Source organism: Nicotiana tabacum, chromosome 19, assembly GCF_000715075.1.
Source record: "Nicotiana tabacum cultivar K326 chromosome 19, ASM71507v2, whole genome shotgun sequence".
Taxonomy (NCBI): Eukaryota; Viridiplantae; Streptophyta; class Magnoliopsida; order Solanales; family Solanaceae; genus Nicotiana; species Nicotiana tabacum.
The window spans coordinates 116076689-116092946 of record NC_134098.1 but is presented as its reverse complement, the minus strand read 5'-3'; the positions used below and the strand labels follow the sequence as shown (position 1 = coordinate 116092946).

At 41.0% G+C, this 16258-nt stretch overlaps 2 protein-coding genes across 2 annotated transcripts; both read left to right on the top strand.

The window, feature by feature from the left end:
* Positions 1-7941: 7941 nt before the first annotated feature.
* Positions 7942-8304, top strand: LOC107792150 (uncharacterized). Its single transcript, XM_075239294.1, has one exon. The coding sequence runs from the start codon at positions 7942-7944 to the stop codon at positions 8302-8304; it is 363 nt and encodes a 120-aa protein (XP_075095395.1).
* Positions 8305-9068: 764 nt separating this feature from the next.
* On the top strand, positions 9069-9485 carry LOC142173675 (uncharacterized). The gene has a single exon (XM_075239293.1). It carries the CDS (start codon positions 9069-9071, stop codon positions 9483-9485), a length of 417 nt encoding a protein of 138 aa, XP_075095394.1.
* Positions 9486-16258: the final 6773 nt, after the last annotated feature.

Below are 16258 nucleotides of genomic sequence, written 5' to 3'. Positions count from 1 at the left end.
ACGTTGGCTATGCCGAGAATTCCTAGGGTTGAGTGGAGCGGTTCTGTAGATTATATACCAAGTAGGGTGATTTCATATTTGAAGGCTCAGCGCATAGTTGAGAAGGGTTGCCTATCTTATTTGGCTTTTGTGAGGGATGTTAGTGCAGAGACTCCTGTCATTTATTCTGTTCCGATGGTACATAATTTTCCGGATGTGTTTCCTGCAGACCTACCGGTCATGCTACTTGACAGGGATATTGACTTTGGTATTGATTTGTTGCCGGGCACTCAACCCATTTCTATTCCACCGTATCGTATGGCACCGGCGGAGTTGAAGGAATTGAAATAATAACTTCAGGAACTCCTTGATAAGGGGTTTATTCGGCCTAGTGTGTCACCTTGGGGTGCACCAGTTCTATTTGTGAAAAAGAAGGATGGTTCCATGAGAATGTGTATTGATTACAGTTAGTTGAACAAGGTCACAGTCAAGAACAAGTATCCTTTGCCTCGTATTGATGATTTATTCGACCAGCTTCAGGGAGCGAGGGTGTTCTCCAATATTGATTTGAGGTCCGGTTATCACCAGCTGAAGATTCGGGATTCAGATATTCTCAAGACAGCTTTCAGAACCCGATATGGCCATTATGAGTTCTTGGTGATGTCTTTTGGGCTGACCAATGCCCCAACAACGTTCATGCATCTGATGAACAATGTATTCCAACCCTATTTGGACTCATTCGTCGTTGTATTCATTGACGACATCCTGGTGTACTCTCGTAGCTAGGAAGAGCACGCTCAGCATTTGAGGGTTGTATTGCAGAGATTGAGGGAGGAGAAGCTTTATGCAAAGTTCTCCAAATGTGAGTTTTGGCTCAGTTCAGTAGCATTCTTGGGACATATGGTGTCCAGTGAGGGTATCCAGGTGGATCCGAAGAAGATAGAGGCGGTGCAGAGTTGGCCCAGACCGTCCTCAGCCACGGAGATTATGAGCTTTCTTGGTTTGGCAGGTTACTACTGTCGCTTTGTGGAGGGATTTTCATATGTTGCATCGCCCTTGACCAAATTGACCCAAAAGGGTGCTCCATTCAGGTGGTCGGATGAATGTGAGGAGAGCTTTCAGAAGCTCAATACTGCTTTGACCACAACTCCAGTGTTAGTTTTGCTATCAGCTTCAGGTTCTTACACCATGTATTGTGATGCCTCGAGGATAGGCATTGGTTGTGTTTTGATGTAGGAGGGTAGGATGATTGCCTATGCCTTGTGCCAGTTGAAGACCCATGAGAAGAACTATCCTATCCATGATCTTGAGTTAGCAGCCATTGTTCATGCCTTGAAGATTTGGCGTCATTATTTGTATGGGGTTCATTGTGAGATCTATACTGATCACCGGAGTTTGCAGTATCTGTTAAAGCAGAAGGATCTTAATTTGCGTCAGCGGATATGGTTGGAGCTTCTTAAGGACTATGATATCACTATTTTGTACCATCCGGGGAAGGCCAATGTGGTGGCCGATGCTTTGTGTCGCCGGGCAGAGAGTTTGGGGAGTTTAGCATATCTTCTAGCAGCAGAGAGACCTTTGGCATTAGATGTTCAGACCTTGGCAGGCCAGCTTGTCAGATTGGATATTTCGGAGCTGAGTCGGGTATTGGCTTGTATGGTCTCCAGGTCTTCTTTTTATGACCGTATCAGGGAGCGTCAGTATGATGACCCTCACTTGCTCGTTCTTCAGGACAGGGTTCGAAGAGGTGATGTTAGGGATGTGACTATTGGTGATGACGGGGTGCTGAGAATACAAGGCCGGATATGTGTGCCTAATATAGATGGACTTCGAGAGATGATTCTTGAGGAGGCCCACAGCTCGTGGTATTCCATCCATGCGGGTGCCGCGAAGATGTACCAGGATTTGAGGCAGCACTATTGGTGGAGGCGGATGAAGAAGGATATAGTTGGGTTTGTGGCTCGGTACTGTCAGCAGGTTAAGTATGAGTATCAGAGACCGGGTGGCTTGCTTCAGAGGTTAGAGATCCTAGAGTGGAAGTGGGAGCGGATCACAAGAGTGATTGTGAGGTATGCCCGAGTGGCAAGAGTGATTGTGAGGTATGCCCGAGTGGCAAGAGTGATTGTGAGGTATGCCAGAGTGGCACGAGTGACTGTGAGGTTTGCCTGAGGGGATGTATATGAGTGATGTTTTGCCCGAGGGGCTGTTTATGATTTCATCATTTTTTCTCACCTTTGCATTGAGCGTTTGTTTGAAAAACTGTTGGAAAAAAATGTCTATAATTGATTTTTACTGGAACTGGGTTTAAACGAGATGTTTGATTCAAATCCTGATGATTTTTAAGAGCATGTGGTATTTTACTGAGATTTCCTGATATGAACGTTATATGCTTTATTGCTCGTCACTACTGCTCAGTCTTTATTTATTGTTGTTACTTACTGAGTTGGCGTACTCACGTTACTCCCTGCACCTTGTGTGCAGATTCAGGTGTAGCTGGACACGGTAGCGGTTATTGAGTGTTCTGGTTGCAGATTTTCTTGGAGATAGCAAGGTAGCTGTTTGGCGATCGCAGCCCCTGCTCTTCTCCCTCTTATCTTCCTCTAGTTGTATTTAGCTATTTTTCGGGCTGAGTTAGCCTTGATATTGTTAGACAGATTGTAGTATATGCTCATGACTAGTGACACCCCGATGTCGGGCTTTTCTTTTCCGCACTTCTATTTTTCTTTGATTTGAACTCTTTAAATGGAGGTTTTATGTTAAATAACCTTGAAATTATCTTTGAAATAAAAATATCATTTTGTTTTGGAAATGAGTCAGCTTACCTAGTTCCACGATATGCGCCATCACGACAGGGGTTAGTTTTGGGTCGTGACAACGTCATTCCATATTGTTTTGGTATGGATCGGATGAGTTCGTCAAAGTTTGAAAGTTTAAAAGTATAAAGATGGGTTTTGATCATCGATTAATAGTTTTGATGTTGTTTGGCATGATTTGAGGCTTCGATTAAGTCCGTATCATGTTGTGGGATGTGTTGGTATGTTTGGACGGGGTCCCGGGGGCCTCGAGTGCGAATCGGATTGGAAACAGATCGAGTTTGGACTTGGCAGAAATGCTGAGGCAGTTGGGATCTGGTACAATCGCACCTGTGTGGAAAGGGCCGCAGGTGCGAGACCGCAGAAGCGGCCCTGGTGTCGCAGAAGTGGTTGGGCTTAAGGTTGGCTGGAGATGCAGGTGTGAGGAGTTTACCGCACTTACGGGTACGCAAATGGGGGGTGGGGAGGAGCACAAAAGCGGAGATGTGGGGGCAGGAGCGCAGAAGCAGAATGGGGCCTGGGATGAAGACGCACAGAAGCGGAGAAAGGTCCACAAAAGCGGACTCGCAGAGCGGAAATCTCCGCCGCAGAAGCGGCTGGCTTCGCAGATGCACAAAAGAAGACTCGCACATGTGATGGCGCAGAAGCGAACTTATTTCCATAGGTGCGAGAGTGCGACAGGGCAGGGGGCTTCGCAGATGTGACGTTGCAGATGTGCCAACTTGCCTGCAGAAGCAAAACTGGGCAGATTATTAAGGGATCAAACTTGGTCTTTTTCCTCTTTTCATTTTGGATTTTTGGAGCTCGGTTCTTGGACGATTTTGAGGAGTTTTCATCATGTAACACAAGGTAAGTAATTTCCCACTTGTCGTGATCTTAATGTAAAGTTTATATGTGGATTTAAGGATGAAATGTTAGGAAAATTGTGGGATTTTGGTCAAAAACCTAGAATACATAATTTTGAATTTTGACTGCGATTTTGGAAATGGAATTTAGAATAAATTATATATTTGAGTTAGTAATTTTATGGGTAAGGTTTATCTTCGAAAATTTTCGGAATCCGGGCACGTGGGCCCGAGGGATAACTTTATCGACTTTTCGAGCGGAGTTGGAAATTGTTTAAGTTAATTAATTATGGGCGTTAGAGTATATTTTGATTGTCTTGCACCTTGTTTGACTAGCTTTGGATCGACGAGCATCGGTTTGAGGTGTTGAGAGGCTTTGGAGCCAGTTATGGAACTTCAAAGCGAGGTAAGTCTCCTGTCTAACTCTGTGAGAGGGAAACTACCTCTAGGTGATGTGTTTGTTATGTGCTACTTGTTGCGGGGGCTACATACGCACAATGTGATGAGAGTCCGTACGTAGCTAGATTCATGTTATGTCCGGGTAGACTTAGGTTCCCGCCATGCTATAATTGTACTATTTGAGTTGTCTTTTGCCTATTAAATTCCTTTATTTTACGTTGCGACTTGAGACTAGACTTGTGTAGAGTGATAGACTTGCTATTGTAGAGATTCGACGGGCTTCATGATTAGCCGTGAAATAATTGTACTTCTTTTACGAATTTTTCATTCTTATAGAAAGGTTTCCCTTAAAATTTATAACTCACACGTCTATTCGTGAGTGGGGTCAAGGACCCGTCAAAGCTTCTTATTTTAATGGGATCAGGCCGTTCACCTCGGCAGGATAGATACATCTATGGTTCGTGCCGTTCGACCCTTGGCAGTGCGTACATTATGATGGATTGGACCGTACGCCATGACAGGATTATGTACCACACTCTCATGGGAGCGGGCCATTTGCCTCGACAATAAAATAGATATATCTATGGTTCGAAAATGTTACGATGGATCAGGCCGTACGCCTCGACATTTCTATAAATTACTCTTATGAAATCGTGCGTAATAATTGGCAAGAAGCCATCATATCTATGAGCTTTTCCTGATTGAACTGTGAAGACCTATATGGTAAGGTCCATTATATATATATACTCTCCGATTGAGGAGATAATAACTAGTTGAGAGTTTGAGTTATTGCTGAGAGGAGGATTGTACCACGTATTATACTTGTTATTTCGCTTATTTACTCTGGCTCACACCTGTTTACTTCTACTGTATCTGTTTTATTGGACCACTAGTAAGTGTTGATGTTGATACCTCGTCACTACTTCTCTGAGGTTAGGCTAGATACTTACTGGGTACGCGTTGATTTACGTACTCATGCTACACTTGCTGCTCTTTTTGTGCAGGTACAGATATGTTTGATGGTGTTTTGGGCGCAACGACACGACTATTGCGGGGACTTTACCGTGAGCTGCATTCCATATTATGCTCCGCAGCCTACAGAGACTCCATCAGAGTTATTTATATTTTCCTATCTAATTTGTATTCTAGACAGATGTTGTATTTTATTATATTTCCCAGTTGATGCTCATGCACTTGTGACACTGGGTTTTGGGGTTCCTACTTTTGTTTATCATTGTAGATCGCGTAGTTATTAATATTGTACCCCTGTATATTCCATTTTATACTATTTAAGTAGTGGAAATTATGATTTCAAAGTAATAAAATGAGTAATTAAATTGATCAATCACTATTGGCTTGCTTGACGGCGGTGTTAGGCGCCATCACGACCTATCGTGGATTTTGGGTCGTGACAATTTGGTATCAGAGCGTTAGGTTCACTTAGGTCTTACAAGTCATGTGCAAGTCTAGCAGAGTCTTGCGGATCGGTACAGAGACGTATGTACTTATCTTCGTGAGGCTACAGGGCTGTTAGGAGCACTCCCCTTCTTGATTTCCTCATCGTGCGGTTTGATTCCATTGAGGCTTGTGCCTTTATTTCCTTCCTACTCAATATTATACGACGTGAAGCGCTTGTTATCAATTGGGCATCGAGGAGTTGTAGCGTTACTGCAGACGTTATGTAGGATATTTTTCTTGCGTGTTCGGGCATCGTCGCCTTGCGGAAGGATGTTCTTTTGTTCCAGCTTAGTATCTATATTTTCTATGATTTCAAAACTGTGCACCGATTGCTATGATATTCATGCGTTGTTATCGCACAGTGTTGGTGTAATGGTAGGGTGCTCGTTTATGTGTTGAGGTAGTGAATGACTTGGAGAAAGGATTTTTCAGTGCATGATTAAGGGGTTCAACATTTAATTCCAGCAGAAAAAAGGCAATCAGACTATGGATGTTCAGGTTTTGGTTGATGGAGTAACGAGACTTGGTATTTTCGAGCGTGGTGGAATTTTCATTGTGATGCAGTGTCGTCGTCCTTGTCTGAACGCATTAAGGTTCGCCGGTGGTATGGTCTTCTTGATTTTTGCCTTCGGGGCAGGGTGTTGTGAAATGGTTCCTGAGGGGTGGTTGTCAGAGATAGTGGTGTGCAGCGGTTTAGAATTGAATTGGTATTTCTAATGTTGATGGCTCGAGAAAGACGATCTTCTAGGAGGTTTAGAGTTGGTGGTTCATTAGCTCCAGTGCTACAGATAGGGAGTTGGTGTAAGGCAGAAGCGAATCTGCCTAACAAATGGTGATGCTGGTGACCCCATGCTAATCCCACAAAATTTGATTTATTATATAGATAATTCACTTAATATCTATAAAAGTACTTGCTAGTCCCCATGGTAAAAAATGGGTCAAAGGTGCATTAGTTGGGCCTTTTCTTTGTTTCCTTGCGGTCAACTGGTCATGAGTCTCAATTTGTATACTCGGTTATTTTTTCTCCTCTTTTTTATTTGTTTTACACGTTGGCAGTAGTGTATTATTTCTTTTTAGTTTTTTAATCCCAAATATCCAATATTCCTCCCAAATCCCAATCCCAATTCACGCCAAAACCCAAATGTCAATTGCGTCTCCCCTCCCCCCCTCTCTCTCTCTCTCTCTCTCTCTCTCTCTTGTTCTAAACTCGAAATCAGTGTATCCCTCTGTCTTCTCTCGATTCACATCGCTATAATCTTGCAATTCCAGAATGGTATTTTAGAACCTCTATTACCAGCGATTCTTCAATCCTTATTTGCTCACTTTCTCAAGGATCTTCCAAGTTTTTTGTACTCCTTAAGCATGTATATTTTTTATTTCTTATTTCATTGTTAATTTCAGTTATTTTGTTTGCTTTCATCTTTATAATTCTTTTTCTATTTTCCTCATTTGTTTGGTTCATTATTTATTTAATTTTTGGAATCCTATTAACCAGTGTAATCCTTTTTTTTTGGTGTCATTTGGCATATTACATTGTGAAACTCGCTTCCAAAGTCCGAAACTTGTGCAGAGTCACAGAGACATTCAGTTGATTAAGATAAACTATTACATATTTTGCGGATGAATTGGTATATTTGTATTTTATTTTATTAAGTTGGAAGGGGTGTGATTCCCCTACTATATTATGAATTTGCAAGTGTTCGTGATTCGTGATTCTCTTATATTTGAATGTGAAAGGCCGAAAGGGGTATATATGTGTGATTCCCTTATTGAATAATGAATTCTAAAGGGGTGTGATTCCCCTTTTTGTGAATTCTTTATGATGATTAAGATTGATTTGAATTTATAAAATGGATATGGTCTAAGATTGAATAAATGAGAGTATTTGATTTTGTAGGAATAATTTTTCCGAACATAAAAATCGATAGATACTTGATCAAGTTAAACAATGGCCAACCAAGTTCTAGTTCGTGTCAACCATTTGCTAATTCATAAATAGTTCCAGAAGTTCAAAGAGAAGCAATTTCTTCCCCTCCTTCAAATGTTAATAGTGATCTTAGGTTGGGATCTCTTGAAACCGATCCTCAAGAAAGAGTACCCATTTCTTAGTATAGTCCTAACATTCGAGATGAAGTGAGAAGATATTTTATTCAAAGAGAGCTTGTCAACCGATTGGTCATGACTTCCCTAAAACTAAGTTTGGGAAAAAATGCGTCAATTCAATCCCGATTGGTTTAAAGGTTCATATTCTCAATGGTTGGAGTATAGCATAAAAGAAGATGCTACATTTTTTTGTGTTGTTATTTATTCAAGAATGAACTTGAAAGTCGTGGACATATCGGGATGCTTTTACAAAAGATGGTTTTAGGGGTTGGAACAAGAGTTCAAAAAGATATAGAGCACATATCGGTGAAGTAAATAGTATTCATCATAAATGTTTCAATAGAATGCAAGATTTGGCGAATCAACGCCAATCAATTCAATCGTATTTTGACAGACAAAGCGAGAAACTAAAAAGTGAACATCGAATGCGCTTAAATGCCTCAATTGATATAGTGAGGTTTCTCTTAAGAAATGGATTGCCATTTCGTGGTCATGATGAGAGTGAAGATTCCGAATACAAAGGTATTTTTCTTGAACTTTTGGAATTTCATGGAGATAAGCATCCGGATGTGGGAAAAGTGATATTACGTCATGCTCCAAAAAATGATATGATGATTTGTCCGACCATTCAAAAGGAGATTGTGGATGCTTGTGCTAAAGAAACTACTAAAGCTATTATCAAAGATTTAGATGATGATTATTTTTGAATATTGATTGATGAATCAAAGGAAATCTCACATAAGGAGAAAATGACCCTAGTTCTACGATATGTTAACAAAAATGGGGAGGTGATAGAGAGATTTTTGGGCATTGTCCATGTGAAAGATACATATGCACAATCACTGAAGGATGTAATTTATTCTTTACTTTTGGATAACTCATTAAGTTCATCCAAGATACATGGACAAGGTTATGATGGAGCAAGTAATATGCAGGGAAAAATAAATGGCCTAAAGACTTTAATTTTGCAAGATGCTCCATCTACACATTATATTCACTACTTTGCTCATCAATTGCAATTGACACTTGTAGCTTTGTCTAAAAAGTATTCGGATACGAATAATTTCTTTGATGTTTTCACTAAGTTGTTGAATACTATTGGAGCATCTTTTAAACGCAGGGAATTACTTTGACAATACCAAGTAGATAAGTTGGAAGAATTACTTAAAAATGGAGAAGTTTATACTGGGCAAGGATTGAATCAAGAACGTGACCTCCAACGACTGGGTGATACTCGTTGGGGGTCTTATTTTAAGACCTTGGAAAATTTGGTGATTATATTTGCTTCAATTATTAATGTGCTGAAAGATATGCAACATGGTTGTCTACTTTCTCTTGGTAGATTTGCAGCACTGAATAATATTCAAGAATTTGAATTTGTGTTTATGTTGCACTTGATATTCAAGATGTTGCTTCTTATAAATGAATAGAATAAAGCTCTACAAAAAAAGATCAAGATATTGTCAATGCTATGAGGTTACTTGACCTTGCAAAGACAAGATTGCAAACAATGAGAGAAAGTGAATTGGAGTCTTTGATGGATGAGGTTTTCTCATTTTGTGGTAAACACGGTATTTTAATTCCCAAAATGGATGAAAACTATCCAAGGTCAAAGCGTAAGAGGTCAGATGTTTCATATTCACGTCACTTTCGTGTGGAAGTACTTTATGCTATTATTGATTTCCAACTTCTAGAGCTCAATTATCGTTTTGATATAGTGACTAGTGACTTACTCCTTGGTATGGATAGTTTGAATCCGCTTGATTCATTTGCTAATTTTGACAAAGATAGAATAATGAAGTTGGCCGAGTATTATCCAAGTGAGTTTGGTGATAGGGAGCTTCGGGATCTCAGTTACCAGCTTGATAGTTTCATTGTCTATGCTTGAAAGTGTGATAGCGCGTTTCTCAATTTGAAAGGAATTAAGGATCTTGCTATAGTGATGGCCAAAAAAAATTGAATCAAACTTGATGTCTTGTTTATTTACTTGTGAAGCTAACGTTGATTTTATTTGTTGCTACGGCAAGCGTGGAAAGAGCATTCTCCTCAATGAAGCTCATAAAGAATGATCTACGTAATAGCATTGGTGATGAATTTTTGAATAGTTGTTTAGTTTGCAATATAGAGCGTAAGGTATTTGCAATTGTAAGTAATGATGCTATTATGGATCACTTTCAAAATATGAAAGCACGTCGAGTACAAATGTAAATTGATGATGTATTTTTGAGATAATGAAATTGGATAATTTTTGCTAGCCAAGTTGTTATTTTTATAAAATTTTATATCGTGAAACTGAATGTTTATCTTTGAAGCATGTTTGTCTTTGAAGTAGTGGTGCACTCATCTTCTCGAATTCCTGAATTCGCTTCTGGTGTAAGACAACAATTGGGCAGAAAAGTATGAGGGAGGACATGGCGGGAAGTGCCTCGCAGTAGTTGAATTTCTAGCAGGTCAAGTATGAACAACAGAGACCGGTAAGTTGCTTAAAAGAGATGGTTTGTCCGAAGTAGGAGTGTTAGAGTAGCATATGGATTCTATGGTAGGACAGCCACGTACCTTGAGAAAGTGTAGAACGGTTTGGGAGTCGTGATGGAAGGTGGTTTGGTCTACGAATTTTATTTGGAATGATGGTTACTGTATGAGGAAAGATTGAATATGGTAGAAAGGGGTTGCTTGAAATGAAGAGCGTTTCTGATGCAGTATGATTTGAGTTTGGAAGGTATTGTTGAACTTTCAGTTGATGTCAATAGGGAAGTAAAAGACTTATATAGCTAGTGGGTGAGCATGTGCTCAGGAGAATTTATTGATTATGTGGTAGTTGTAACCAATGCAACGTCGTTGGAAGATATCGGTAAGGACTTCCACAAGTGGGTTATCTCCTGTGAGCAGGTTAGCGGTTGCGTGATATTGACGAAACTTCTACGAAAAATACTACTTGCTACCCGGTAAGAGGTCAAATATGTGATTGTGATTGATGATTCAGAATATTCATGAAAATCTTACCAAAAGACTTCGAGAAATTTGGCGGGTTAACGGTATGGGGTCATGGAAAAATGAGAAGGAGGAATCATTGTGGTTGTCAGCTTGTGTAACTTCTGGTTATCGGTGCATTGGTGGATTATTTGTGACTAAAAAAAGGAAACATCAGGGGTAATTCAAGTAGAGAAATTGATAAATATGTGCTATATTCTGCCTTATTGATTGAGGTGCAGAATTTAGGAAGACTCCGTGTTTATGCTTCTTGTGGATGTAATGTACAAGGAAAAGAATCCAACTGGTTGCTTCTTTGAGAGTGTGTTCATGTGCTAGCAGAGCATTGAAGTTGGTGATATTCGGGATCAGGTCAGAGTGGGTGACTTTCAACAACGGTCCTAGTGGGTTCAAGAATCTAAGTGTAGTGCCTAGGGAATTCGGGTCCATTGTGTGGTTAGGGATCGATTTTTTACAGTGGATTAAGAATGTGACTTGGAATGTTCTGTGTTATCATCGGGTATGCAGTGCAGCATTGGAGGAAAGGAAGAAACAACTTTGGATTCGCGGAAGGTCTTTCATAATAGGTGTACCAGTCGGAGATGCTACTGTACGCATAATGAGAGTATGAGATGGTTCAAGAGTATTGAGACGATGTGGTCTTGTAATGCGGGTCACTCGGGATAAGTGCGAATTTGGTTCGTAGGTCCTAGTGGGTTCAAGAATCTAAGTGTAGTGCCTAGGGAATTCGGGTCCATTGTGTGGTTAGGGATCAATTTTTTACAGTGGATTAAGAATGTGACTTGGAATGTTCTGTGTTATCATCGGGTATGCAGTGCAGCATTGGAGGAAAGGAAGAAACAACTTTGGATTCGCGGAAGGTCTTTCATAATAGGTGTACCAGTCGGAGATGCTACTATACGCATAATGAGAGTATGAGATGGTTCAAGAGTATTGAGACGATGTGGTCTTGTAATGCGGGTCACTCGGGATAAGTGCGAATTTGGATCGGGTGGCTTGCCGCCACGGGTACGCTATCTGGATCGGGTTGCACGCCGCAATGGTATCATGTTTGGATCGGGTTATACGCTGCAACAATGATATGTTGAGTACGGTTCCCTATATCTATTCCTGCGTATTTTATTTCTTATTCTCTAAGGAGGGTTTATAGCGTCTGTTTGACCGTCTTACTCATTACGCGGGCCAGATAGTTCCTTTTTTTCCAGAGTTCGTTTTTCCTTATGCAGCGCATTTGAGTTTGTAGCTTGCTGGCGCATTATTGGCATCATATGAGATTTTTTGTAGTGTTTGAGATGGCTTATTACCTGAGCAACTGGTACTGGGTGAGACGAGGTTATTGGATCTGTGATCAGTGCGATCGGAGTTATGAAGGGTATATTCTTGCAAATATCGTTATTCAGTTTAGAATGAGGTAAGGGTCCTTGTCAGGAGGGGAGACTCCATGAATTGTTGATTCGACAAGCAGTTTTTTGCTTCTACACGTCTCTTTCATCGTGACCGTATTTCAAGATTTGGAACAGGACTTATATGTTTTATGAGGTGTGTTGTGGGCATCAAATTCATGAAATTCCAGCTATTTTGATCGGAGGATATTATTATGGGCAACTGACTTATATGGTGCATGGTGTGATTTCAGCATAGATGTATGATCATGTTTTGGTACAGCGTGTGGTGATTGGTACGATGTTCGTAGGTTAGAATCATGCCTTGTAGAAAAATTCGGAGGTTGGAATTTAGTTCTAAGGCTTATTGACTAAATAAACCGGAGGATCTCTAATCTGGCTCGAGCTAATGTGTTCGACTGAATTGTGGTGGCACAGGTAGGTGCTCGAGGTGTTAAACAGTTATTCTGGACAACTCCAGAATAGTCCCTAGCACGTTCGAGGATGAATCTATGCTTAAGTAGGGGAGAATGTAACGAACCGATCGGTTATTTCGAGCTCTAGCGCATCGTTCGGCGGTTTGATGCCTTGAGTAGCTTTACTTCAGGTATTATGACTTGTACGTGTGGTCGAAATTGAACTTCGGGAAGTTCGGAGTTGATTTTGGAAGAATTAGCTAAGGTTTGACTTTTGAGTAAACGACCTCGGAATCGGGATTTGAAGGTTCCAATAGGTTTGTATGATTATTTCGGACTTGGACGAATGTTCGGGTTGAGTATCGGATCACCCAGGAGCATTTCGGAGTTTATTATGGAAAGTTAACATTTTCGAAGGTTTAAGAATTTCATAAGTTAGGCTTGAAGTGGACTTTGGTGTTATCGATGTCCGTTTGAATTTTCGAGCCTTGGAATAGGTTCATATTGTGATTTATGACTTGTATGCAAAGTTTGGCGTCATTCCGGAATGTTTTGGTATGGATCAGACACGTTCATTGAAGTTTGAAAGTTTAAAGATGTGTTTTGATTGTCGATTCATAGTTTCGATATTGTTTGGTATGATTTGAGGCTTCGACTAAGTCCGTATCGTATTGTGGGATGTGTTGGTATGTTTGGACGGGGTACCGGGGGTCTCGGGTGCGAATCGGATTGGAAACGGATCAAATTTGGACTTGGGAGAAATGCTGAGGCAGCTGGGATCTGGTGCAATCAGATCTGCGTGGAAAGGGCCGTAGGTGCGAGACCGCAGAAGCGGCCCTGGTGTCGCAAAAGCAGTTGTGCTTAAAGTTGGATGGAGACGCAGGTGCGAGGAGTTTACCGCACCTGCAAGTGCGTAGATGCGGGCGCAGGAGCGCAAAAGAGGAATGGGGCCTGGGACGAAGACGCGCAGAAGTGGAGAAAGGTCCGCAGAAGCGGACTCGCAGAAGCGGAATCTCCAGCGTAGAAGCGGTTGGCTTCGTAGATGCGCAAATGAGACTCACACCTGTGATGGCGCAGAAGCGAAATTATTTCCGCAGGTGCGAGAGTGTGACTAAGCAGGGGGCTTCGCAGAAGCGATGATGGTGTCGCAGAAGCGACGTCGCAAATGCGCCAACTTGCCCGCATAAGCGAAACTGGGCAGATTATGAAGGGATCGAACTTGGTCTTTTTCCTCATTTCGTTTTGGATTTTTGGAGCTCGGTTCTTGGGCGATTTTGAGGAGTTTTCATCATGTAACACAAGGTAAGTAATTTCCCACTTGTTGTGAGCTTAATGTAAGGTTTATATGTGGATTTAAGGAGGAAAATTTAGGAAAATTGTAGGATTTTGGTGGAAAACCTAGAATTGATAATTTTGGATTTTGACCGCGATTTTGCAAATAGAATTAAGAATAAATTATACATTTGAGTTAGTAATGTTATGGTTAAGGTTTATCTTCGAAAATTTTTGGAATCCGGGCACGTGGGCCCGAGGGACGACTTTATCGACATTTCAAGTGGAGTTGGGAATTGTTTAAATTGATTAATTATGAGCGTTAGAGTATATTTTGATTGGTTTGCACCTAGTTTGACTAGCTTTGGATCGACGGGCATCTGTTTGAGGTGTTTGGAGAGGCTTTGGAGCCGGTTTGGAACTTCAGAGTGAAGTAAGTCTCTTGTCAAACTCTGTGAGAGGGAAACTACCCCTAGGTGATGCATATGCTACTTGTTGCGGGGGCTACGTACACACAAGGTGACGAGAGTCCGTATGTAGCTAGATTCATGTTATGTCCGGGTAGACTTAGGTTCCCGCCATGCTATAATTGTACTATTTGAGTTGTCTTTTGCCTACTAAATTCCTTTATTTTACGTTGCGACTTGAGACTAGACTTGTGTAGAGTGATAGACTTGCTATTGTAGAGATTCGATGGGCCTCATGATTAGCCGCAAAATAATTGTACTTCTCTTATGAATTTCTCTCGCGTTATGCGTTCTTATCGAAAGGTTTCCCTTAAAATTTAAAACTCACACGTCTATTTGTGAGCGGGGTCAAGGACTCGTCAAAGCTTCTTATTCTAATGGGATTAGGCCGTTCGCCTCTGCAGGATAGATACATCTATGGTTCGTACCGTTCGACCCTCGGCAGTGCGCACATTATGATGGATCAGGCCGTACGCCACGACATGATTATGTACCATACCTCATTGGAGCAAGCCGTTCACCTCGACAATAAAATAGATGTATCTATGGTTCAGAAATGTTACGATGGATCGGGTTGTACGCCTCGACATTTCTATAAAAAACTTTTATGAAGTCGTGCATAATAATTGGCAAGAAGCCAGCATATCTGTGAGCTTTTCCTGATTGAACTGTGACGACCTATCTAGTAAGGTCCATTATATATATATTCCGATTGAGGAAGTAGCTACTACCTGAGAGTTTGAGTTAGGAGGTAGCTACTAGCTGAAAGTTTGAGTTATTGCTGAGAGGAGGATTGTACCACGTATTATACTTGTTATTTTGCTTATTTACTCTGACTCACACTTGTTTACTTCTATTGTATGTGTTTTATTGGACCACTAGTAAGTGCTGATGTCGACCCCTCGTCACTACATCTCTGGGTTTAGGCTAGATACTTACTGGGAACGCGTTGATTTACGTACTCATGCTACACTTGCTGCACTCTTTGTGCAGGTACAGATATATCTGATGGTCTTTTGGGCACAACGGCACGGCTATTATGGGGACTTTACCATGAGCTGCATTCCATGTTACGCTCCGCAACCTACAGAATCTCTATCCGAGTTATTTATATTTTTCTGTCTAATTTGTATTCTAGACAGATGTTGTATTTTATTGTATTTCCCAATTGATACTCATGCACTTGTGACACCGGGTTTTGGAGGTTCCTACTGTTGTTTGCCATTGTAGATCGCGTATTTATTAACATTTTACCCCTATATATTCCATTTTGAACTGAATGACTACTACATTGACTGAATATTGGTCTGCCATGGATACGTGAATACTGAACTAACATGGATATATGAATATTGAATTGGCACGAATATTTGAGTACTGAACTGACATCAATATTTTAGTACTAAGCTGGTAAGAATGTCTGAGTATTGGACTGACCTGAATATCTGAGTATTGAACATACATGAGTATCTGTGGGGGACGAAGTAGGGCTTTAATAATGAACCCTGGTGGTAACTCTAACTCATAAGTTACTTGTACGACCCTTCGTAGGATCCTATACGGGCCCGATATTTCTGGGACTGAGCTTTCCTTTCTTCCCAAATCTTATAACACCTTTCATAGGCGAAATGTCACGACCCCAAACCCAAATCTATCGTGATGGCGCTTATCGATGATACTAGGCAAGCCGAGTTTTCAAAATACTTCAATTGTTTCACAAAAATAAACCAAAAGCTTGATATGGCAGAGTTTTCATAAAGACAGGAGTTAAACTCAAAACACAACGCGAAAAAATAGCCCCAAACATCGGGGTGTCACCAAGTCAGCATCTAAACAACCAGTCTAAGAAATAGTGTCCACAAGAGTCTGTGTCTAAATGCCAATACAGAAAAGAAGGATAACAAGAAAGGAGAGACAATGATTGCGAACATCGGCATCTACCTCGTGAATCTCCGATACTCAACGACGCACGAGATTAACGTCCTCCGTAACTGGATACACCTGGATCTACACATGAAGTGCAGGGTGTAGCGTGAGTACAACCAACTCAGTAAGTAACAAAAATAAATTAGGAGCTGAGAAGTAGTGACGAGCTATACAATTACCATTCACTTCAGAAATTTTAGTAATGAA

What these genes read in the sequence shown, in the direction of transcription:
- LOC142173675 (XM_075239293.1), top strand. Translation starts at nt 9,069, where the DNA reads ATGAGGTTACTTGACCTTGCAAAGACAAGATTGCAAACAATGAGAGAA.
- LOC107792150 (XM_075239294.1), top strand. Translation starts at nt 7,942, where the DNA reads ATGCAAGATTTGGCGAATCAACGCCAATCAATTCAATCGTATTTTGAC.